Genomic DNA, 25,066 nt, shown 5'->3' on the forward strand with positions numbered 1-25,066 from the left:
AGCAAAGCGGAAAATCCGTCGTTTGTACATGGTGGCTTTGCCATCAGTTTTGTTCTGGGCAAAGCACGTGCTCATGCTATCTCAGGCCATGGTAGGATTCAGACAACGGTGATTTATTGCGAAGCATCTTTCTGGTGGTATGGGATGCGTTTAGCGGCAGGCCCACGCAATGTCATGCCCATCTTGCCAGTAGCTGGAGCCGCGCAGTGCTCCTCGGCCCGGCCTTTTACAAAGCCCCCTGGTCCCTGAAGGATTTGAACTGATCCAAGTACGGGCGTTATTGGTGGAGTGATGATGTCATGGGTTAGAAGAATGTCTAGGACGTGTTCGGCAGACAAAACAACTAGGCCACTTCATCTCTTGCTCCAGCTGTGTCATGGATCAGGAAGTCGGTCGATTATCCGCAGTAAATCTCTGGAAGCTTCACGAATTCTCCAGGAGTATCACTGCGGCTATAAAGCTGCAGTTTATTAGTGAGTTTGAAGTTGCCTTGTATGACTCTTCTATTCCCTGACCAAAACTGTGACCATTGGAAGCCGCCCTGAGACAGAAGGAACACAGCTAATCAACCGCCATCTTCTGCAGTACTTGCAACTCTGTGCTCGCAAAAATCCAAGTGTATAAGCTTGATTCTACTCCCTGTGGTGACTAGGTTTATAATTCAACAGTATACTCGTCTACCCCATAGCTGCTATGCACCCCAACTCTACTGAGCCAATCTTCAGTCTGGGCCAGGCGCTCGTAGCCCTGGATCGGCAGCCATCCTTAGCAGTGGACAGATTTAGATAGCATCTGGCGAGTGCACATAAATGTATGTTCAGACATAAACATAAAGTGGAGATGGGGGACGGTCACCTCTGGGTTTCTAGCCTGGGGATTTGGTTCTGGTGAATTAGCAGACGCACTAGAAGATGGTCAGACAAAGACGTTTGCAGCCAGATGCTAGGACCAAATGCCGTTTGCTTATGAGTTGAAGCAGTTTCTTTATCGACTTCAATAGTATCTGGAAGCTATATAGAACCAGGTATACTGGTTTCCTTCAAGAGTTCAATAAGCGCCTCATTTCCTCGCGGACTTTGCCGAGCAGGCATGGGACCTGTATGGAGGCGGAGGATTTACAGGAAGCAGCACAAGTGCCGGATTTTCAAAAATCCGAGCTCTGAGGACGCTAGACGGAATCATAGTTGAAGGGGTTTAAAACCAGCAACCTCAGTGCTTGACGGACGAGTAGATGCGGGCCTCGTTGCTTGCGTGATAATTTGCAACTCTGCTAGGTTCACAAAGCTAATCGCCATGGACGATACCTCCCACGTGACTTGATAACTGTCCTTAATTAGTGCAGTTTTTGCCTAAAACGACGACCTCCATCGATAGGCATTTCTGGAAAGGCTTCCGGTTATTGTGAAGATGTTCTCTACACTAAGCTGTATGCGTTGCCACTCTCAATTATGTTGTCCCTACAATCTTCCTTGCTCCTCTTTTGGGCTGTCATATCGTATGCTGTCTGCACTGGTTGTACAGGCATCCACATATTGCTCTACGAGCAGCGGAGGCATTGCTGAATTCGAGTTTATTGTGATTATCTTAGCATATCTTATTTGCCTACTACTGTCTCGTGGCAAAGAGCTTACACACTTTAGCGCTCCGATGACTTCGGGCCCTAGCGCCACCTTGCCCGTGTTAGTTTGGCCAGTGGCTCGTTGTTTGATCCTGTGTGCATCTTTCTTCCTTTCTAGATGACTACTAGCGTGTGCCACTTTGGCCCTCAGCTTCATTGGTCTCCGCGTGTCTACTCTCTGAGAAGTGACAGTAGAGCAAAAACTTATCCTCTGTCATTCACGCATATAGTCTCTATGGAGAGGCACAGAATACGACGGTATGTGTTTGAGATAGGGGGAAGGTGAAGCGAGCACAGCTACACGAGGGTACTACCTGGTGCGCTAGTTCTAATTAAAAGTTGGTGGGGAATCGCCCAATTAGTTTATCTTTTCGTATGCTCTCTGTATTTTAAAGCAGTCTCATCTCGATTAAGCACGACTCAATGTTGTGTCGTGCACGCTTTCTGCTGTATGTACTATCTGCAAATGCTCAGGGTGCATAGAGGGTGCAGCAACTTGCACGCCATATATCTGTCTCCCCCGTTGTCGGGAAACCTAGGGGGCCATGGGCAGGGGAAACAGTGAACTGTTCTAGCAAACACTTAACAAGCTTTGAATAAAGCTTATGTTGGTCTGGAAAAATGTGTCTCCCAACGTAGACCTGTGGGGCGGCACCAACGCGCACCTTTGCCCGTTTGCCCCATGTTGAAACCGTTAGGGAGAAGGGCACGAGAAGAGAAAGGTGTTTCAACGGGAACTCAATAGCTTTCCGTATAGATTTGTATTGGGTTTGAGGCTAGTTGTTTTCTTTCGGAGACTCTAGAGGGGCCGTTACACCGGGCAATCCGTACCCTGGATATCAAAGAATATCTTACCCGTAGAGTTACCATAGTTTTGTTCCAAAGGTACATTGTTCCTGCATACCCTGAATCCATTTGAACCCAGCCCAGGGAGAAGAGCGAGGGCCAGGCTATAGCGAGTGACAACCGCAGAACTGTTAAGAGTGTCAATCTCACAGGTGGCACCACAACGAAACGCACCCACGTTCCTGGAAAAAAATTGCTTAGTGATTCCCACAAAAGAATTAGGTGCAATAAGATCTATAGCATACAGTGAAGTGTAATTATGCTTGATTTTGCTCATGCTTTTCATGGTATAGATCTAGGGGTAGTGAAGAGGACCACATACGCCATTCGGTTGAAGTGATGAGGTGATACAAAGGCTATCGTGTCCTTTTATTGTAACAAAAAAATAAATCACCATATACCTGCTGAACTAAGGCTAGGATGCAACGTTAATCTGTTTTTGTGGTCCCTCTCTGCAAGGAGGCAAGGCCACCACTGGGATCGACGACCGAGGAAGGTCGAAGGTATAGTCGCGGCCCTGTCTCCTTCTCCATAGTTAATTCCAGCTAAAGTACACACTCCCTTTATCCATGCTCCGTAGTAGGCCATATTCGTTCGCTTCCCGGATTAAGAAGCAGACCTAGTCTGGGTCTGCCTGCAGCCGCTTCCTCCAGTCCTGATTGCAGAGGGCGTAAAGCGCCGCCTTCCATGACTCTCCCATCCTAAGTAACACTAACCTGTCTTTTGCTTTAGTAGCGTGGACCCATTAACCGTACCCCCCCCTACACCTTTGGCAGGGGACGTTGCACTCACGGGGGATTGGAAGCTTTGCTAGAGGCGTACTACCATTGGCTGTGGGTCTTGCAATCTGACTAAACTCACGATGAGGAATGCTCAAATAGTCCTATTTCTCTTGCTTCTAAGTGGTTCCTGCGCGTCTGAGGCCCCGCCTGCGGTAGACGAAGCTCTACCTCAAGCACGCGGGGAGCCTGTGCCTTCCCGCGAGCTCCACGGCTTTCACGATTTGCTAAGCAGCAGCGAGGAAGTTATGGAGGGTCCATCTTTCTCGGAGGCTTCCTTAGAGCTGAGGAGGCTTTCAGCGGTGCCTCCAGCTATTCCCCGCCGAAAGGGGTTCCCTGCCCTGCTGGGCAGCTTGGGATTGCTGGGCCACGCGGGGTACCAAGCATCCATGAGCTGGAATACCGCTGTACTCCCGGCACCCCTTATGTCATTGATGATTGACAAAGCACGCTTTGACACGCAAAACCTCGCTCTTTTCTCCCTTGCCATTGGTCTCTTCCTACTATACCAAGGGATCAAGCGCAGACTGAGGAGCCACCAGCAAAGAGCACGGTGGAGGGTCGATGAATTACTTCGGCAAGACCGCATACGCATGGCCATGCTTTCTGGTGCGAGAGGCAAATAGAAGATTGTTTCCAAGATGGTAGATGCCTACCTCTCCCCCAGCAGCCAGCGGAGACAATTCAGGTTGAGGAGAGTGTTTTCTAGGAGACGATCAGCAGATGCTTACGGGAACTCACAGGATACTACTGCATGGTAACCAATTTCTTCATGAAATCGGCCACGAATGTTTCACGCTTTTAGTTGTCAACTGCTGTGTACTACCATCGCGGCAGGCAAAAGATTTGGGCCCTCCAGGCCTGTGACTTGGGCAGATAATATCTACAGAAGAAAAGGCAGAGGATCTGAAAGCTGGTATCTGTCGCATCTGTAGAGTAAGACCTACCTAGCGAAAGGGGGATGATACATGGCAGTCGCCTATACCGTCATGTCTGCAAGTGTATTGGTTGCGTCGTTTGATCTATGGTCAACGGCGTTTTTTGCATTGAGCTTTGAAAAGTGTCTAGGCTTTTTTAGGGCTCAGAGGGTGCACACAACTAATACATGGGCGCGTTGCAGAAGGGGTGGCGGGAGCGGAAGCACCGCTACAGCCCTCCTTGTATACTTAGGTAAAGTAATTCAGACTTGACTTTTTCTTTGCTTGAACAGCAGCAATCCCCTGCACAAAGTCTTCGTGCTGCAGTTCCGACGCGTTTCGGCGTAGAGCAATCATCCCGGCTTCAACACAAACAGCTTTCAACTGTGCTCCATTGAAATCGTCCGTGCTCCTTGCCAGCTCACGGAAATTTACATCTGTCGAAAACCAACATGCAATATTTTCGATTCATTAGTCACATGAGGTAGATGAAGGCCGCGATGTGGTATCAGCACAGCCGGCACGTCGCTCACGCGGCACAGTTTTAATGAACTAAACTCCTGCCTGAAACACTGGAGTGTGCACTTTTTTTTCACGCCTTCTTCTCACCTGCTTTATTGACTGTCATCTTCCTTGCGTGAATCTGAAGAATACGCTCTCTGGCATCTTCGCTGGGATGCGGTAATTCGATCTTTCTGTCTAGGCGGCCTGAACGAAGCAAAGCCGGGTCTAGAACATCCGGACGGTTAGTCGCCGCAATGACCTGTATAAAGGACAGAAACGAAAGCGAACCATGGTAAAATAATAATACTTTTCTGCATTACGCCTGAATTTGTGCGGTGGTCTTCACAAAGACCACTCTGAACGGCTCTGCTTGAAAATATAGACTGACAGATTTTGGGTGCAACAAAATCGCCCTCTAAGGTACAACGAAAGATGCTGGCGCAGCCACGAACACTGTGCTTTCGGTCAGTTGTAATGAAATTACTGACTTTGATGCGGTCGTCGCTGCTGAATCCATCTAGTTGGTTGAGGAGTTCGAGCATTGTCCTTTGAACTTCTCGATCTCCGGACAATTCACTGTCGAAACGTTTTGTCCCAATGGCGTCCAGCTCGTCTAAGTGACAGCACAAGACATAAGGGATACAGCAACACATGTCAGGGAAGTCGCCCTTGGATGCAACGACTTGGCAATAATAGTCCATCGACCGATGCCATAGAATTGCACGCGTTGCCAGCACCAGGGCATCATAAAGTGAGCCAAAAACGACTCAGAAAAGGGATGTGACCAGTGGCAGAAACACACCAATAAAGATGATTGCAGGAGCCTTCTCCTTTGCCAACTCGAACGCATCGCGAACCATCTTCGCTCCATCCCCGATAAACATCTGTACGAGTTGAGGCCCCGCCAATTTTAGGAACGTTGCCTTCGTCTGCCAGTTCGAACATGTACATGCAAGTTGTGAAACGTTTTGTGTATAGCCACGAATATAGAGCACGTAGGCAAGAGCGATTATGGGGAAAATGCAAAAGTGGCTGAGTACATGCACACGCCTGCATCAAGCACATCATTTTACATACCACAGCTGTAAACACGCGGCTGCATACTGATCAGCGGATATGCATGGTGATGCAAGCGTTTCATGCATGTAAAAAGCACATAGGTGTTCACGTGAATGACAGGAATATACGTGCACATGGGTAGTCATTCACAAACAAATCCAGATAAGCATACACCGGGTGCATGCCGATCCACAAATGGGCAGACTCTGTACATGATCCCAGTAGTGTACTCGCACGAATAAGTTAGTAATAGATATAGGCGGCACAAAGCAGAACTTCAGAGGAAGGTTGCTATGCAGGTACCCAGTTAGACGTGTACAGGCTACCAGGGGATCATGTACGTGGATACTGCAAATGCTCATAAGGTGCCAACATATCAGGTAAATTACAATACAACGACATCTCAGCGCTATTGTGAACAAGTAATTGGATACGTGCTTAAAAAGTTGTGTAGAGCTTTTAAGTAACAACTCGAAGAATAAGTAATGAATGGTACCTGGGCTGCGCAGGCCCTCGCAAGAAGAGTTTTTCCTGTGCCTGGGGGGCCGTACATCAGAACGCCTGCAAAACAAACAACTAGGTGTACAGGTGAACTTCTGTAGACTGATCTACCTACAAATGCATATTTGCATATGCTTTCGTATCTGCGTATGTGTTCGCAGACATGTGCATAAATACTCAAGCATATAGAAAAGGCTCTTAAGCTGGCCAACCCTAGGAATATGCCAGAAACTGAGATGATAACTTACGCCATCCCATCACCTAACACAACACGTCCAAGAAATAAGGATACACGAACAAATTAAGCGCGATTCTGGAAGACAAAAAGAAGCGAGTATGGTACGAAAAAAGGAATAGACAAAAAAGTGTGAAGTAATAGAGGTAGCTCGCCTTTCGGGGGCCGAATGCCAATCTTCTCAAAACGTTCCTTGTGGGTCATCGGTAAAACTATATCACACGTACAACGCAGCAGGTATCCCCACACAGGAAGTGTAACATAAACAATCGTCGCCAATTTAGAGATATTAAACAGCCGTTCGCCCCATTGGCTCGTGGCTCTTTGATTTCTGCATCGGAGCCCTCGTAGCATCCGCTAAAGAGGCAGGCCCTGCTGTTTGCTGCTGGGCTCTATGCCAAGCACTTGGGCCTACAAGAGCAGCACTCGTTGCAGTACACCATTACATACATCTATACTAAAAACATTGAAGAGCATTGGGGTTAAGCAACACACTTAATACTTGTTAATATTTATCCACTCTTGCAGAGCAGCCCATTTTATCCCTTCTCATCCCTCCCAACAAAAATCGACAGTCTGTTGTAAGGCTCCTTCTTTAGTGTTGTGACTAGGGATGAGGCTAAAACACTCGGCGCAAGTAACTACAGCACCCACCAATGGCCTCTATGAGTTCCTGAATCTGTTTGTCTAGGCCACCGACATCACTATATTCTTCGGTTGGTCTTTCGTCTACCTCCATAGCTTTCACTCTTGCATCGTATTCCGCCGGCAGCTTATCCAGCACAAGATACGAGTCCTTGTTGACCCCAACCTTGAGAGCAACATGGAATTAGAAATTACACATATTCAGACGTATCAACTGCGGAATAGTAGTCAGTGCATGTACGAAACAGAGCAGCCGTACCAACTAACAGCAACAGCTTCTTATACGACAATAGAACGGAAATCGAGAAAAGCCGCACCAGGTCTCCAGGTTTTAGCTGGTCTGCTTCTACAAGTCCAATGACTGGCAAGAAGACGGTCTGAGGAGAGCGCATAGTCCAAACCAGCAACTTTTCAAGCTGAGTCCTACATCAAAAACTGGAAGTCATTCAAGAACCGCCGCCGGCTGTTGCAATTTCTAAGTAAAGGGAACCGGTTTTTGTTGGTGGCTCCGTGTTCGTGCCTGTCTGGTAGAGGTTTTAATGACAATGCATTTTCCTTTGCGCTGCAAGTCAATATCCGTGACGGCCCCATCCTCCTCTCCCTCTTCCTCGTTATCGAATAACTGAGAAAACCCGCATGTTGGCTTGCTTACTGCTCCATTAGGCGCACAGCTAGAAAGATGCAGTACAAATAATTAGTTTGGCGAAGTACTATATGATTTACATGAATGAGGTTTGGGAATCCGCTGTGATGCAACTACTACGTTTCGCTGGTCAACAAATTGCAGATACAACGTGAAGAGTGTGGACAGCGAGGGGTGATGATACACGGAGAGGGCAGAAGCGAGAGGAGAGAATGCGGATGATGAACAGGAGATGGGAAAATAGATTTATTAGTGGCAGAAATAAGTTTTGAGACGTATAACCCCTGCACCTACGAGGGTCTACTCATAGCCATTTCCGACTTATTACGGGGTACCCTGACATTTGCTCTTTCTAAAAGATATGTATCAGGGCATTTGTAATAAAACGTGCATTCAACCAAGAAGCTGAGCGAGAGGGCGCTGCTCCACGTAAAACCTACCTCCACGACACTTCCCACCAAATAGGGCAACTGTTTATTAAGACGAATCTTCTCGATGGCGTCTTTAATTCGCTCCTATAGCGCAACGCAGCCATGGGGACAATTCAGGAAGGCAGAGTATAGCATGTGCACACTGATTTTGCCTCAGTGCCAGAAGATCAACGTACAGCCATACTCACATGCATGTGTGACTACACAGATCTGCTCACATATATGTTTAACTTGGCATGGGATCAAGGAGTAGTTACTGGAAAAGAGTCGGAATAAAAGAACAGAAGCCCAGGTGCACCTGTATCAACACTTGATTGATTCGCATATTGCATTTGCTAAAAGTGTGGCTATACCTGCATGTTGTTCAGCTCATATTTGAGCTTATTTGTTTCGCTTTTGAAGTACTTGAGTTCTGAATCTATCAGGGATGTCCGCATGCGCAGCTCCGCCGCTGTGAGGCTTGCAACCTCTGCCGTGACGCCCTCCTCCTCACCCCAGACATCTACTGAATCCATTTCCTGCTATATGGTGACTTTTCTACGCCTGTGTCTGGTGTGAATGGAAACAGAGAGGGAATAAACCCGCGGTGGCAGGAAGAGGGGTAAGCAGGGCTTCGTGGTGAGGAAGGAACTACATACGTAAATGGCACAGGATTTATTGGTGAAGCAGGATCCTGCAGAGACACAGGTATGCGATGCGGATTACGGCAATGCCTTCGTGGTGTTGCCTAATCGGATGTGCCTGCTGGTTTGCAAAAGGGAGGGAAGTACGGGAAAAGGTAAGGGAGATTCTAAGCAAAAGGACGCCCCGCCTCTAGATCCACATGGACAAACAAAATTTATCTTTATAGTGGGGGAGCGTGGGGCATTACGTCAAGAACAGTGAATTGCATGGTGTTCCGGTGTACGACGAGCTCCACTGGTTGCATGCAGGGGTGGCGCATACCATGTATACAAAAAGCAAGTTTCGGAGGTTACACAGACCTAAATAGAATGTGACACCGCTCAATCCTCATCCCTTTACTTCTGAAAACAATCGAGTAGAACCAGTAAGCAGCAACAGCTGCCAGTGCCCTGTTCCTTGCTCTCGCTCTAGCTACGTAGGCGGAGTCGTTTTGGCATGGTATAGTTGCTGCCTGAATGAACCGTTTTAAAAGATAACCTTGCAATTTACTCATGAGGTGAACCAGCTCAACATTTTTGCTTCATGTGCATTGTTAATTTATAGTGTTTCTTTCCCCATCCCCTATGGTCGTAATCCTGCGTCTGTTCTACCACAATTGATGACGCGTCAACCCTGAAACTTTGCAGGCAAAACTGAACTTGCAGGATGCACAGGGCGGATTGAAGGAGGTAAGGAGCGAGTAAACACTGTAAGAGGGCAAACGCTACAACATTCCAACCAAGGCCTCTGTGAAAAGAGACTTAGCGCCACACTCTTTATAAACTTGATTTGGGCTGTTGAGTGTTTTGAATGAGGTATTCCTTCCATGCCGTGCCTGACTTAGTCCTCGACACGAATGGGGAGGGATTGCCACGGTGCAAGTTACTGCATCCTCCATGCACGCCGAGCATTCAGAGCTACTCACACGGCATCCAATGCTCATGTACACTTTTGGGGCTTTTGTGTCGAGCCAACAGTGCTGTGCAATAGATAAAGTATAATGAAGAGACAAACCCATTAGTCAATTCTTCACCAATCCCTGATTATATATGGCTTCGGAATTGCCTTAGTCTAGCTGAACCCGCTACAGCAAGAAGACAACTCTTGTCTAGAAAAGGGCTAATTTTGTTCCAAGCTTTATGCTCTGTCACTTAGTTCCTTAGGGAAAAACTAGGAACGCTACGGAGATCCTTAAACGGCAAGCCCATAGTCACACAAAAGGACTCCCCTGGCCCAGGAAAAGAGCTGGCCTCCTCTTGCTACCAAAGCACCCTGCCTGGGCTACAAAAGGGGGGGATGACTTAGGCACAACTGTCCGCACTCTTGCCATATTCCAGACGGTCGTTCTTAATCCTAAATAGCGTGCCACAAGCTGTACAGAACTGAGTCCTTTATACATGGCATGAACACCCCAATCACACCTTACATTCTACTATTACAATTTCACAAACTGTCGCTTTTTGTTAAGCGTACAGGGGCGGCAGCCTCTGAACAGAAAAGTAGGGTCTGGAAGGCGAGCCCGTTAGACTGGCCCGTTTAACAACTCCTGGAATTGTAATCGTAATGCCTCCAGCTCATTTCTCTCAGACCAAGTCCCCGTTTGGTATACCAATGGTTGATAATGCATTACTCCGGCTGAAGACCTTGTCCAAAGCCGCTAATGGGACGGTGGCTTTCACCTGAATTTGCCAGCGAATAAAGATCTTTGTACATAACGGGGCTATATGATGTCAAATGCTCTCTCAGCTGTGAAGTCAAGGGAACCCGGAGCAATTCACTCTCACATGTTCCGACACAGCCCTCAGCGCCCGCGTATCCTAAGACACTATTGTGACCAAATTATTGCCGGACATACACCACGCATACTAGCCTGTGAATGAGAAATCACATGATTACTTAATAACACATGTATGTGGATATGCGCACACACGCATCGCGTAAATGTGCAAATAGTGGAAAAGCTACATACGATGTAGATATGTAATACGTCGACTAGGACAGTGAGCACCGCGCTGCCACGTGAAGCGACTCTTCGCACCGCGGCGTTGTACTGAATGAGAACAGTAGAAGGCGCCCGCTGCTGATGATGCAAGTAAGTCCCTGCACAAGGGAGGAGCCACCAGAATAAATATGAAGCCGGCAAATGTAACCAGCTAGCCAGCATTACGAATGCCCTGTAGCTGATCACCGGCTGCCTTTTGGTCTTAACCCGTTGAGCCTTCTACTGAAGATGCAATTATATGCCGTTGTTCTGCCAATGCTTGCGGCTGCACCTGTGGCTGCGTGCGACCCCCCGCGTGTTGCACTAAGGTGATCTCCCCTTTCTTGACGAGGCCAAGCTTCACCCCTTGCAGCGTTTCCTTCATATTTGTATGTTCGAAATGGCCGTCAACTTTCCTTTTGCCCTTTGGCTCCGTGCCCTCCTCGCAGATATCTAAGGCTTTTAGAGCAGCCACTTCGTCCATATCCTCATCTAAGTCTGAAATTCCTGACTCTTCTCGCACACCCTGAACCACCTGAGGTGCATTTCATAGGCAGATTGAAACACAAAGTCATCAAATACAACAAAATTTACAATGCAAGGTGGGAGAATGTACGTCTCTAGGACACGTTACACTGCATAATACTACATGATGCACTAAGATATAGCACAGTGGAATGAAATAGCCTGAGGGTACGGCAGAGTTAGGCCGCACACACAGCTGTAAAAGCAGACTGACGCACAAGGCAACAGTCATGAAGAACAGGGACCGGTGACACAAAGATTTACGTTCACAACCAGGCTATATGTACCAAGCCCTCTAAGCATCTACATATTTTGATGACACATGAATTCGCTGAGATCAGACAGCTGCACAAATGTAGTGTACATAGAAAAGGATTTTCATAGCCCTCCGCGTACATCTGCACACGCACTAAACCATTTATGTGCATACCTATCTATACAAGTAACCGGAGGTCCTTGTGCAACAGCATGTGGATTCATTGTGAGCATAGAATATGCAGACATCCAGACCAGCTGCCCGTACCAGATATTTCACCCCTTTAAAGGGAGTGGATATGGCGTGCAAGCTCACGTTAGCAAGCAAAGAAAGACAAAAGTTTATGATGGAAGAATGAGACCTTACCCTAAGAGCCGCAGCCCGTGTCTCGACAAACGGATCACTGCCCCTCCGCATTTTTTCTCCCAGCTGAGCGAGGGGTCTGTGCAGACACCAAACAAGGACTTTTAGGGCTTAATGTCTTCTAATATCCGCATGACGAACAGAAATACTTCACCTTCAAGGGACATGGTAAGGAAAGCCGTATGTTTTATTCAAAAGGTCTTGCAGCGGTTTGCTTGGACAGTCAGGAAAGTGAGGGTCAGAATCTCAAAAGTCAGGAAAAGGAGAAATTTTACAGCGAGAGTGCGGAAAGCAGGCAGGAGTTGTATAAATGTACAGGTATACTTGACACATCCATGCTTGTTTCAATACCTCGCCAGTTTATTGTACTTATTTTCGACGTATATAGCCCATTAAATTATCCAAGTACACCGCAATATTCTTATATTTACCAAAGAACAGCCTTACAGGGCACTTGACACTGTACAGACAGGAGCAAGCCATTTCAACTCGAGAGCAGTGGGGTGACATCTTACCGGTTGGCTTGCTCCTGCCATAGGGCCCATTTCTGATGCTGCAGCTTCCTTAGGTTGTATGCCGCAGCCAGCGCAAGCCAGAGGATCCAAGGTACAGTAAGTACCATAACAAAGCTAATCCAGCATCCGAAAAAAGTGAAGAGTTTGGGTACGAAGAGACTGCCTATCCATAGGGTAAAGACGGCTATCCCCACAGTAAAGATTAAAATAGGCAACCAACGGTCAGTACTTCTGTACAAAAGCCACACGAGGATCTCGAACCCTGTGAGGATCAAATACCCCAGTGCGAAGGCTATAGCCACCCCAGAAGTATACACCATGGCATCAGGGGAAACAAAATGTACACACAGCAGATATCGGTGCTGGTCCAGGATCTGATCCGCCACCTCGTCTATCCGGTTGCTTGCAATCTCCTTGAAGGTAGTGCAGACGTTGGTGGGATTAGCATAAAAATCAAAGAATGAATGGTGGTGTTTGAGGCCGAAACAGTCGCTCTCCCACAGCACACAGTGTAGATACAGCTGAAGGGGCCCACGGGGGTGCGAGAAGTCTATGGCTTTGTAATTCAGCACGCAGTACTGCCAAACAAAGCAAAACATAACAAGAATAGCGGCCCTCAACATCCAGATGTAGAGCATGCGAACCTTATGGGCCTGTCTCCCCGACGTGATGTCCACGTCAAAACAGTGCATCCTGCGCTTCTCCAGAGTCACCATGCGGTAAGCTTGAGGCAAAATCGAAACAGTGCGGGATATAGAGTACATGACAAAAAGGCAGATAATAAATATAGAGCTGAGAACTAACGTCAGCAGGTTGTATGACTGAAAAGACCAACCCAAAGGCTGGGGGGTAAACGGAAGATACTTGGGCAAATCCATCTGGCCCAGATTGTCACCCCTCTTACTGCTGCTGCGATGGCTATGCTCAGGCTGATGCCGTATCCGATAATGGCCCTGGATGTCTTCCCTTGTCTTGCTCTTGCTTCTGTGCGCAGAGACGAGAGTTCCGTAAGCTTCTCGAGAGTGTCGTGAGGCAAGATTACACTGCGGGGTTAGCCGGAAAGTGCAGCAGATGCTTCTGTTCCAACTTCCCCATTTTCGTCTAGACCTTAAACCCCATGCTCTAAGCCCTCGAGTGCTACTTATCAGCGTAAAGTTGCCTTAGTATAAGCATGGGGGGGGACCATTTCAAGGAAGTCAGCCGTCTATGCCTTAATCACGCCATATTAGTGTTTCTAGCTGCATAAAATCAAGAAGCACACAAAAGTACATCTATGAAAAAAAATTCCAGGAATGCCTGAAGAGAAGATGGACGAGGGGCTACAGCATGCATGGACGTGGCTGGCCTCTTCCTGGGTAGCCGCTAACCATGCCGGCTATTCCTCGAAATAAGAATAATTTAGCATTTGTTGACGAAACGAAGGCTTCAAAAACATGAGGGCGAATACTGCAATGAGATGAGACCCCTCTATTTGCAATGGCGCCCAGAGAGTAGGAGCCAGCCGGGAGAGAGCAACGCACCCGGGAGTACAAAAATCCCCCAACAGAACCAAGAAGAAAATGCTAAAATAGCATTCAGTAGAATTTTATGTGCGCAAACCTCTTGGGGTGTATCTACTATTATGGTGATGTGCAGTGTTACAAAGGCAAACGCTCAGGGCTCTTCCTATGGCCGTCAGCGTCATTCGACCTACCCATCTCCGTGTGCACGGACTGCGCACATGCAATGCACAATTGGTCGAAAGTAATTAAGCTCTCCTTTAAAAGAGTTCCTTCCTTTCCCTGCCCTCGCCCCTTATTTAAAGGAAGAGGGCCTATAGAGGGCTAACGTACGCGTCATCAATTTCTGCTCCTCCAGTCATAGTTAACAAAAACGCGCAAAGTATTGATCAGTTGGTTCACATGCTCTTTTTGCTTATTTATTGCACACTAGTGCTATGTCCAAATAATCCGACCCAATTTTGGATGCGTATGCGCTTGATACTATGTGCAACTAGCTGTCATTGCTTGGAATGCTTAGAATGTGCAACTAGTCGCAACTTCGCCGAATCTCTCCACTCATGAATAAAAAAATCGCAGGAGATCAAGCAGGAAAGGAGGGGATTCTACTGGAAAACGCTTAATAAATTTCTATTTTGCTCGTAAAATGTCTGGAATTCGATGTCGCCACTCGGAGACCTTACATGGGTCCTTATGCACCGCGTGCAGGACAACGGAAGAGTTCCTGCATTATCACCACTCCCCAGCCACTCAGATAAGCAAAGAGCAGTGCAAATGAGAAGGACAAAGTGGACATCGAGCAATATAGAAAACTGGAAAGAAGAAAGACACACACACCAGCCAACAACGAGCGAAAGTGCCAACCTACAAAGCTGTAGTAGCAAGGTGGCTCGACGTTGTCAGAGCACTAAAAGATGTGAGCGTCTTGTGTCGCGGAAACAGAGGGCAAGTAAAACATGTGAAGGGAATCAAAATACCCAATATCTCAGTAGTGCCTCCGCACTTCATAGAGCAAATATGTGCGTTGAAATACAGCTGGTGCACGCAAGATGGTCGATTTCCAAGCCAAAAAGACTCGTAGGCAAGAAATTCGAGACAATATATGGAAAAAACTCTGCGAATAAGCTCGAGTGTGGCGAGTTCCTGTACGATGGACGGAAATGTTTCCGAGGATACCCACAGATCAAAGTACCTATTTCAGGAGGAAGCTGGACAAGAGCCGGCAATTACCGAACACCGTGAGGAATTCCAGTCAGGGGGACTACCCTTGCTAGCCAAGCAGAGCCGCGAACTCTCACACAGGCAACGAAGCCCACCACTGCTCCTTTCTCACGCGACGCACTTACTAGAAACTCCCGTTTGGTGTCTTCTCGACGCGAAATAGCACTACAGTCCAGCACCTCTACAGCTGTTTGTAGGTCGTCACCCTCCACACAGATCGTCTTGTTTCATGGCACAGTTCGGGAATCACTTGAGACGTTCTACAGCTCCTATAGAAACTCAATTTCGATAGTTCTTTAGCAGCTCCAGCTTTCAGGGAAATTGAATGGCTAAGAAGGTACACTGTTACTTGTAGAATTGCAAGCAGTGCAAGCTAACTGGCCACAAACGACTTTGTCTGGTCACCTTCTGCACCTTGTAAAGCCTGTCAATCCACAAAAACCAAACCTTCGGGCTCGAGCCACACAGCCTCCTGCCGCTTATTGCAATTGTGCTAGTCTTTCATACGCTTTGTTCATACATCCGTGCTCACTAGCCAGATGCTTTTTCTATTTCTACCCGCTGCTGAGAGCAATTCTAGATCCTTGAACACCAGTTTTAGGCCCGAAGTTTTAAGATGAGCTCTTTAATACCCCACAGATGCGGGGTAGCAATGGGTCAACAAATGTTTTTAAAATTATAAGCTCACTTAGCACGTGGAGGGGAAACAGGCGATGCGTTCACATCACTGTGAGCATAGAGTCTTCAAAACCACAAAAGTGTGCCCTTGGTGCGCCCGATCTACCCATCTATATACGAATGGCTCGCAGTGGTCATCTTATGGTCGATGGGTTGCGGGGCCATGAAGGCACACCGAAGCAAAGTAACTAACTTTGGACACCTATCTGTGATGATACTCCTGAACAATGCATGAAGCTTAAAGAAATGCGTTAAGATTTTGTAGCGACCTCTTGAGCCGTGAGAGAGTCGGAGCAAGGCATGAATTGGGCCTATGTGCCAGGTCAAACAAAAACAACGCAGATGCTCTCCCAGCTGTTGACCTTGAGCTGCTCAACAAAAGTTCATCGGCAGATCACACCAAATCCTTCCATGGCCAGAAGGCTCCTCAAAAGGTGGGTTTAGGGGAAATGCGCAGCTTAAGCCGCTGACAATTTGGGCATGCGGTGCACACTGCTCTTTTGTGGGACGCATGTCAGGCCGACAGAAAGGCCACAACAGCCGTTCCATTGTAGCGTAAATCCGACCATAATCCGAAACATAACAATGGTGTTCTTTGCGCAAACCAACACAGTGGAACAAAGTTTTAATAAACAAGCGACGGAGTCCGAACTTTGCTTTAAATCTCGGCAGGTCATTGCTATCGTGATAGTGCTTCACCTTTGGCCATTTTAGGTTTTGGCAATCGTAGCTGATGCATGGGTCAGAGTGCACAAGACTTGCGCAATTTCGATAGCGATTGTAGAGCATCACAGACAAACGATTGCGCTGCACAGTAATGAATTGCTGGGATGTCGCGAGGACTTGTCCGCGGCCGCGTTGGTGATGAACTCTGCATTCTTCGCCGTAAAGTTGTGCTGTGAGAGGCATGCAAGCCAACGGACAGCTCTAAGAACATCAAAGGATTTCTCTAAATTGTACTAAAGGCTGGTTGGTGGGTACAGACAATAAAACGATGCCCGTATAGATAGTTCCGGCATGTCTCACACCCTACCACACCGCACAGAGTTGCACTTCCTGCACTGAATACCGCTGCTTGGTTTCGGCGAAGCGATAGGAATGCTGAGCAACAATTAGGCATTTTGAAGAGCCCCTATCTTGTTTTGTGAGAATAACACCCATTAACATGCCGCAAGGACCAATTGTTTTACCTTACCAAAAACGTTCGAAGCGCAATTCACTTCCAACCCGCAGGTGAGATCTTCCAGTGCTTGCCACATTTACGGCCGTTATACTTTTCTGATCTTCATGACCATATCGATGTTTTTTAACTATGCAATGACTACGGATCCATCCCATTTTACCAGCTATGGTGCTACTGCGTAAACTTCAGCTTTCAGGCTGGCCTCTGCCGCCTCAGCCGGTGTTGCGACATCGCCGACTTTACATTTCCAGGGGGCTGTCCTCCCATAGTGGTGCCAACGAGAAATGAGTTATCAAGACATCAACGCGGTTGATACAAATCAGACAGCCGCCCTGGAATACTTGACATCCAACTGCATCCAGCGCCAATGGAGGAGTGGGTAACAGCTGTATCATATCTTCCAGTGCTATCATCTTTGACGCTTCACCTGATGCCTGTGTAGGAAGCTGATTGGCTCTAGACTCAATAGCAAACTAGGAGAAATTCACTGAATTCTTCAGGAAACAGTTCCCGCCTTCCTGTACCCCCGCCTCAGAATCCCCCACAGGAGGGACGGGGGGCAGCTAGGGTGCAAGTTCCTGCACCTTCAACGCACTCCCAGCATCCACAGCTAATTGTTACTAGCACCTAGCCCACGGGCATATAACACTGCATCTTTTTAAATTGAGTGAAAGCTAGTAATTTAAGAAGATATACGAACAGGCAAACCAATTGATCAGCTCTTTACTATTTCTTCACTTGATTCAGAGTGTAGTAAAAAGTGCCAAAATCGAACCTAGCCAGCTGGAGGGATCAAATTCCTGCCAGCTCTCAGCCTATGCTCGAGAATCTTGCTGCCGTATCCTGCTAAGAAAACTTTGGACCGCACTGGAAATGTTCAGCAGCCACATTTTCCAAAAGGTGTCGTCGGGGGGTTCTGCAAAGGGAGGCAGTAGGCGTCATTTGAGAATTCCTAAAGCTTGAATCCCTGCCCAATAGTGGTTATTAGGTAGGGATTTCACACTTCACCATGCACTGCTTTCACCAAAGAATTACTCAAGACATGACTGGTTTGAATGTTATATCATGCTACTTTCTGTATAATCGAGCTAACTCAGCATTTAAGGCTTGAACACTGTGTGCATGTGCACTGAGTTGTTATGCTCTAGGGGATGTACAAGCTTTAAGGGCTCTGGAAGTGCGGCAAAGCGCACCTTGGATGTCCATCTCCTCTTTTCCCGGAACACTGAGAGATGCAGTCAATGAGAGGGTGGATTCGACTTAAAGCTTAAGTTATATAACATGCTAAATCATCAGGCCTTGAATGGGGCTCGGCGCTATCCCGCTGACCCGTATGAAGTGCTACCCTATTCAGGTTTGCCAAGTACTGCTAGACAATCCACAGGCGCACTTCAATGAGCTGGGAAATGCGTCTTTTGCTGCTCCCGGAATTCACAGTCATAACATGTAGGTACAACTGCAATTATGGGCAACCCAAGAAGCAGCGGTAAAGGGCCTTAGGGGGGCTGAACGCCTGTGGTGACATATTTCTCAAACCGATATTACAATATGCAGAAATCGAGCCGCAAGCAGGGTAAATAGGCCCTCTGATTAAATAGTACAAAGCCAGTGCATAATTCTAAAGACAGGTTGCCCCTGGTGTGGCCTCCAGCTGACCATTCAGTACTGGAGCAGTTGACGACGTACGTGAAACCCAACATCACAATCTCTAAGTGTCTATATAAACTGTAAAAAGCTTTGAGGAAAAATCTATACACCGCAGGTTTTACACGTGTAAGGCATAAGGATAATTGAACTCAAGCTATAGGAATGAAACTCGAGGCTCCCTACGTCTGAGCTAGAGGGGGGCTTTTTCGGCACTCACTCACTCCTGGGATGAAGCTGTTGACCCCCAAGCCCCATTTCTATGAATTGAAAATTGAGCAGCTACATGATGAGGGTATGAATCTTCAGATATGCACACGCTCACAATTGTCGTCGCCTTGAGGCCGTGGCAGCTTAAGCACACCCGATGAAGCACACAGAACTTCTCTGAGGCCTTTTACCAACAAGGCACGAAACTCTTTGGTATATTTTTGCTGCTAGTCAACGACATTATCGACGACTTGGTCATAAATAGTTGCAATGCCCGCGTACACGGCTGCTGGGTGACGTTCAAAGTCTTCCGGCCCTCGCAATTGCCCGACCTCTGTCTTTGCCTGATATCTCTATGCCACATTCAATACAAGTATGCTCTCTTACCACTCAGCTAGCTTCTGTTATTTCCCTAGCTGTATACGCTCTATCTTTACGGGTCTATTTCAAGCTGGCTGTCCTGCGCAATGCTATCCTGGGAGTCGGCGTTCCGCAAGGAATACACTGTAGGTCTGTCCAGAGATTTGTTCACCTTGCACGATGTGGTAGAGGAACGATTGGCTGGCCAAAATGCCTTTGCCGAGGACCACGTGCCAACGGATGCGTTTGATGCAGCGATTAAGATACAACAGCAGAATGCCGAAGACGATGCCGGAGAGGATGAAGAGAGAGGCCAGAAACAGGAGTGGCATCGTAAAAAAGAGCTCAAGGAGACATCGGAAATCCTTGCGCTGCAACGAATGTTGCCAGATTTGTTACAACAGGGCAGATTACAGGAGGCAGAGGGAGCCATTTTGTACTTCTTGGACAGAAACCCCAGAAGCGCCGACGGTTTCGTCTTGTTAGCTGAGGCTTGTGGCTGCCAAAAGAATCAGATGGGAGCCCTTTCTGCAGTATGGGGGGCCATATATAACAGCCCAGGGAATAGACGACTCCTGCGCTTGCTAGCACAGTATGAGGAGAGCTTTCTCATGGAACGGTGTGAAATCCCATTGCAGTTCAAAGTAAGGGCCTTACAGGCCCCAGATTACGAGGCCATAGAGGAGAGCGGGCAGTCGGACACGTCTTCATCACTGGGCTTTGGACAGCAGGAAGCCCCTGTGTTTGTTGCGAAGCAGGGGTGTCACACTGTAGCCTTTGCTAACAGGGATATGAATCCTGGGGATCTAGTGTTCAAGGAAAAGCCCTTCGTGTGTACTCCGCTGATGCTGGAGGCTGGTCAGATTTTCAGCAGCTGTTTTCACTGTCTGCAAGAAAGAGAGGATCCTGGGAGGGCGTTTTCTTGTCCGGTTTCCCCGCATTCGTGCCCCTTTGTTTTCTGCTCTTGGGACTGTCTCATGCGGAATGGGCGACTGCATGCTGTAGAATGCAAGTGCATGCCCATGATACATGCAGCAGCGAAGGAGTCGGGCCTCCACGTGACATCTGTACTCCATGTATTTAGGACCCTCGTTAAGTCTGCCATGCAGCGAGAGTTACTGGGCCCAAGAGATGAGAGTGCAGAGTTCACGTGCACCACAGATGTAGCCACACAGCTTCTCAGCCTAAACTCTTATGAGGCCGCAGTTAGACAAGCCCAGCCTGAGCTGCTAAAGAGACTGCTTTTGCTGAGCAGGCGCCTCCAACAAGGTCTCCCTTCATCTTTGTTGCTATACCTTTCAGAGAAGGAGTTGGTACACCTCATCCTCGTTGTGCTGCAGTACTCTCTTTTTGTATCTGCCACCTCAGCAGCAGCGGCAGTGGAACGCAAAAACCCTGAGTGCACTCTAGGACGCATTTTGGCTCCAGCAACGGCTTTGCTCCACCACAGCTGCGTTCCCACGGCGACTATCTGCCTGCAGGAGGATGGACAGGTTGCTGTGAGGGCCCTGACCTTTATTCCATCGGGAGGCTTCATCTGCCTCTCAGTGGAGGAAGACTTGTTCAAGCCACAAAAAGAGCGCAAGGCCATTGAGTCCCCACCTAGAGTATTCGGTTGTGGCTGCGTGCGCTGCACAGAGAACGATGAGGGGGGACGCCTGCTGAGGGGAATCAGGTGTTTTAAGTGCGTTAGGGGTTTCCTATGCCCTGCTAAAGGAAGAGCAATTCTGGACCGCCTCAAGGCATACGAGGAGACAGGTATATGCCTAGTCCCTGCGAAGCAGACAATGAATGCCCCGGTTAAGCTCACGGTGGCTAAAGCGGGGGGTGTCTCTTTCACGAAAATTATTCAGAAGAAATCCGAGGAGAAGCAAGGGGGGCAAGAGGAGGTTGTGGAAAGGCCTGGTGAAATGCAGAGCAAAGGCGAAAGTTTAAAGCCTGCGGACGAGCAATGGCTCTGCAACAGCTGCGGTCACACTAGTCCCAAGGTGTCTAAGGCCTGTGATGCCATGGAAAAGGATATTCTTCGGAGACAGACCCAGGCCGAAGCCGACTTGGTAAAAGGATCCAAACAACTTGCTGCCAAAGGATACGGTGACCTAGTGGAGCACTACGGCAGCAAGGTGCATCCACAACACGCGGTTCTTTTCAATGCTCATACTATCCTCGCTGGACTCTTAGCCTCCCAAGGAGGCAAGGGGCTCCCACGGGTGCGGCATTTCTCATGAAGACTTTGCTGTGCACACTTATCTACGATGTAGGGTCTAGGAAATAGGCTGTGAAGCTTAGGGAATACTTGCGTTTTTCGACGAGGAATGCTTTGGAGTTTTGCGTGCAACTGGGCTCCAACACTTTCGTTGGTGTCCAATTCCGTTGTCGATTCTTCCCAGAGTTGCGGTTGGATGCAACAGCTGCAGTACACCAGGAAATGTCTTATGAATAATAGTGCGGGCGTTTCGACTGCCTTATTGTGAAACGCAGGCCCTAATCCTATTAAGACGTGCCACAGTGGCGGCGGAGACTGTTCTACCAGTCGCATCAATGACTAAGGTGCACCTCTACTTGAAACTTGCGGAACTTACTTACCAGGTCAGTTATTTCAGCAGCACGCAGCAACGGCGCCATGGAGTGCAAAAAGTAACGATGAGGACCTGCGCATTACTTATTGCTGCAGCGTGGGCAAAGAGCAATGTCGTCATCAATGCTTTAAGGTCACAACTCTGCAATGCTGAGGGAGAAATATTCATGCTATCGATTTAGTTATTGCTCCTGCTACTTTCAGGCGATGAAATTGGACAAGCAATGCCGACGAGGTCCCTCGTTGCCTCCAGAGAAGATAATGGAACCACTCTTTTGCGCCTTGTGGAACTGCGTGGCTTGTTTGGGCAGAGAGGCTAGCCTTTCGGTGGTTATATGTCTTCGCCTACGCCGCTTTGCCGCCCTCCTTGGTATCTGTACACCCCCACTCTTCTACGTCCCTGTTGTGCGCACTGAGGACGTTTTTGTTGCCCTGTACCGCTCAGCGACCAACTCTACCGCGGCTACCCCAGAGGTAATCAACTATCCATGCGCCACTCAAATACGTAGCTCTCAAGACAGTTGCTTTTAGCCTCTTCGTGATAGTGGAGTGCTAATGATCTTGGTGGCTAGGCCAATTCGTTATAATATATGTAGCGAGACGCTTTGGTACATGTTAAACCGTTGCTAGATTAGGGTCGCCGTCACTGATTTAGTATCTAAAATGAGTGTTCACAAAAAAAGACCTGAAATCTAATCTCGGTCGAATTTCGCTTGCAGCAAATCCGATCGCACTTTCTCCGAGACCCAATGTTTCTGGCGGTTGCCCTGCTGCGTCGTGGACTGCATTTCCCACTTGCTCTAGAACTATTTAGGGCTATGAAGGGAGTGCATCACCTTCCTACAGGCTTCAGCCTCCTCGGCCTCGCATGTCTTCACTCCCAGACGGCCATTGTTAGCAAGTTAGCCTGGTCACTGCTCATATTAATGCCGCATTCCCCGATAGAGCACCTTCTGCTGTGCCTAAATTCAGAAATGCTTAATTCTCCTGCTAGGCTACTTTGCTATGAGGGCTGGGTGCTTTTCATCCGTTGCTGCTGAGAATGTGTCAGTGTGTTCTCGGTCATCTGTGTAGGTTGCTGGAAATGGGATACGATCTCTTTTCAAAGTCCCACTTGGGCATGACCCCTTTGTTGGCAATGTGCGCTGCCAGAGGCAGCGGTCTTTCTCTCACGAAGGGTCCTCCATCTCGCTTCTCAGGTGCAGTAGGCGCAGAGGAGGCGCAGCTTGAAATCTTGCGGCTTATGCTGAGGCACTGCGATGATCTGGATACTTCCGCTCCCGTCAAGACTGATCGGAAAGTCCAAAAAAGTGGTTCTCCTACGTGCAAGGGCCCGTTGCAAGTGAAAGGCCAGTGTGTCCAAAACTCAGGGAACGCAGAACAGACAAGACATAGTGGGAAGACCCACGTTCTTGATATGCAACCAAACAGACGGCGGCTGCTCTTCGCCTCAGCACATAAATTCCTCGGTCGAAGCCACGCGTTGCACTTTGCTGCCAGCAACGGCAAAGCCAGGCTCTGCCGTCAGCTCCTGGCAGCTGGGAGCGTGGTAGGGGTTCTAAACGCTGAGAGTGCTACTCCGCTGCACTTAGCATGTTTGGCTGGTGAAGTGGAAACAGTGAAAGTATTATTAGACCACGGTGCTAGCATAAATTCCGCCACACTGAGGGGGGAGACGCCCCTCGTGCTCGCCGCTTATTGGCTGCATGGGGAGGTCACCTCCGTGCTCCTCGAAAGGGGGGCCGACTGCAGTGTTGTCACCAGGGCAGAGGGCATGACGGTGCTACATGCAGTGGTCGCTGGGGTGCTGAGGCAGACCAAGCCTTTATTCAGGGGACTTTCATGGGAAGGGGACCCTGCAGCAATCGCTTTAGAAGGCCTTTCAATGGAGTCGGCTGCGAGGGGCGTCTACACGAGGGGAGGCGCATCCTTAAGCCCCGAAGAGATCTTCGTGGATCTGCAGCTCCCTAGTTCAATACCGGAGGATAGCGACTTGTTTCTATTCCCGGATGAACTGCTGAGCAGAGTGAAGAAGGCACAGCAGTTACTGCTTTCGCTGATGCCCCACTGCGATGTCAGCACATACACTCAACACACTCGGAACGGCCTCACAGCAGCCGATCTCCTGCTCCATTCGTGGGACAGCTTTCAGAGCAAGCGTAACAAGCTTCTGAAAAATGGAGACCTGCGGCTCGCACCCCTCACAGACAAGGAGAGGCGACAAGTGGAGGAACAGTGGCACTACGCCGTGCATCTGATCTACATCTTGCGGGGTCTCTTGAGGCCCCACCACTTCACGGCTGAGCAGGTAGCGAAGGCTGAGGCTCGGACCCCTAGGATGGATCAGCTAAACGAAAAGCATCATCAGCGGCTACTTGCGGACGCCCCATGGTTTTTCCCAGAAGAAGTCCGTCAGGCCACAACGAAGGCCAAAGCCGGAGTAAGTCCCACAGGAAGGGCACCAGCTGCTGGCTAAGGATTGAAGGTAACCGGTGGCTGCATTAGTCCTGCAGCGTTTTTTGAAGCTTTGAAGAGGCATTAGAGCGCTCGCCAGGGTCTTCCCAGAAGAGCCCCAAGGAGCGCATGATTGCAGCTGATTAACAAACCGTTTTGAGGCTGAGAATTGATTCGACTCAGCTTCCGTCGTTTGGTGAACAGACGAACCAATAACATAAGTTTTGGGGCATTCACTGTGGGCTAGCTTACAGATGTACAAAAGAACTGGCGTGCGTACACCCGAATTCAGTTCTATTTGCCGTCAGCATCGATTGCACCAAAGGGCTTCGTGGACCCTGTCTCCTGTTCTAACGTGTTGTTTGCACAAATAATCTCTACCAGTTCAGCATGGCACTTGCTTTGGCAATTTTACAATAAGTCGCAATGCTAGCTTATTCCATTTGCTGCAGAAGGAACAAAGTCCCCCTGTCTAACTGGATAGGCTCCTTTCTGAGAACCCTCGGTTTGTGGTGAGTGTCAGCTGCTAGAGTACGAGCTGCTTTTGTAACAAAAATTTAGAGCCCTAATTGTGACTCCTTCTCGCGTTGAGGAGGCGATAGAGTTTCTCGCCAGTTCCTTATTTCGTCGGGCACCCATGAATCCCCCATTAAGGTGGATACTTTGAGGGTCCCCCCTCGATGACCCCAGTAGTCTACTTAAGGCCTCATCCAGTTCCTCCCTGTCATTTGTTAGGTATGCGTTACTACGTTCTCCAT

At 48.5% G+C, this 25,066-nt stretch overlaps 4 protein-coding genes across 4 annotated transcripts; 2 read left to right on the top strand and 2 right to left on the bottom strand.

Moving 5' to 3' along the window:
* Positions 1 to 3,326: 3,326 nt before the first annotated feature.
* On the top strand, positions 3,327 to 3,869 carry LOC34620346. The gene has a single exon (XM_022733602.2). The coding sequence runs from the start codon at positions 3,327 to 3,329 to the stop codon at positions 3,867 to 3,869; it is 543 nt and encodes a 180-aa protein (XP_022587071.2).
* Positions 3,870 to 4,409: 540 nt separating this feature from the next.
* On the bottom strand, positions 4,410 to 8,693 carry LOC34620344 (26S proteasome regulatory subunit 6A homolog B). Its single transcript, XM_026333851.1, has 11 exons — positions 8,532 to 8,693; positions 8,188 to 8,262; positions 7,625 to 7,726; positions 7,422 to 7,481; positions 7,114 to 7,270; positions 6,615 to 6,671; positions 6,210 to 6,284; positions 5,467 to 5,622; positions 5,153 to 5,277; positions 4,770 to 4,923; positions 4,410 to 4,597 (listed from the first exon to the last, which is right to left on the bottom strand). Exons 1-11 carry the CDS (start codon positions 8,691 to 8,693, stop codon positions 4,410 to 4,412), a joined length of 1,311 nt encoding a protein of 436 aa, XP_026189636.1.
* Positions 8,694 to 11,045: 2,352 nt separating this feature from the next.
* LOC34620343 lies at positions 11,046 to 13,368 on the bottom strand. The gene is made up of 3 exons (XM_022733599.2): positions 12,482 to 13,368; positions 11,970 to 12,045; positions 11,046 to 11,357 (listed from the first exon to the last, which is right to left on the bottom strand). The coding sequence occupies exons 1-3, from the start codon at positions 13,357 to 13,359 to the stop codon at positions 11,046 to 11,048; spliced, it is 1,266 nt and encodes a 421-aa protein (XP_022587068.2). The 5' UTR covers positions 13,360 to 13,368.
* A 6,015-nt stretch (positions 13,369 to 19,383) lies between these two features.
* On the top strand, positions 19,384 to 24,330 carry LOC34620342. Its single transcript, XM_026334003.1, has 5 exons — positions 19,384 to 21,486; positions 21,758 to 21,865; positions 22,059 to 22,328; positions 22,574 to 22,755; positions 22,929 to 24,330. Exons 1-5 carry the CDS (start codon positions 19,384 to 19,386, stop codon positions 24,328 to 24,330), a joined length of 4,065 nt encoding a protein of 1,354 aa, XP_026189788.1.
* Positions 24,331 to 25,066: the final 736 nt, after the last annotated feature.

Source organism: Cyclospora cayetanensis, unplaced genomic scaffold, assembly GCF_002999335.1.
Source record: "Cyclospora cayetanensis isolate NF1_C8 unplaced genomic scaffold, CcayRef3 CcayRef3_contig_107, whole genome shotgun sequence".
Taxonomy (NCBI): Eukaryota; Apicomplexa; class Conoidasida; order Eucoccidiorida; family Eimeriidae; genus Cyclospora; species Cyclospora cayetanensis.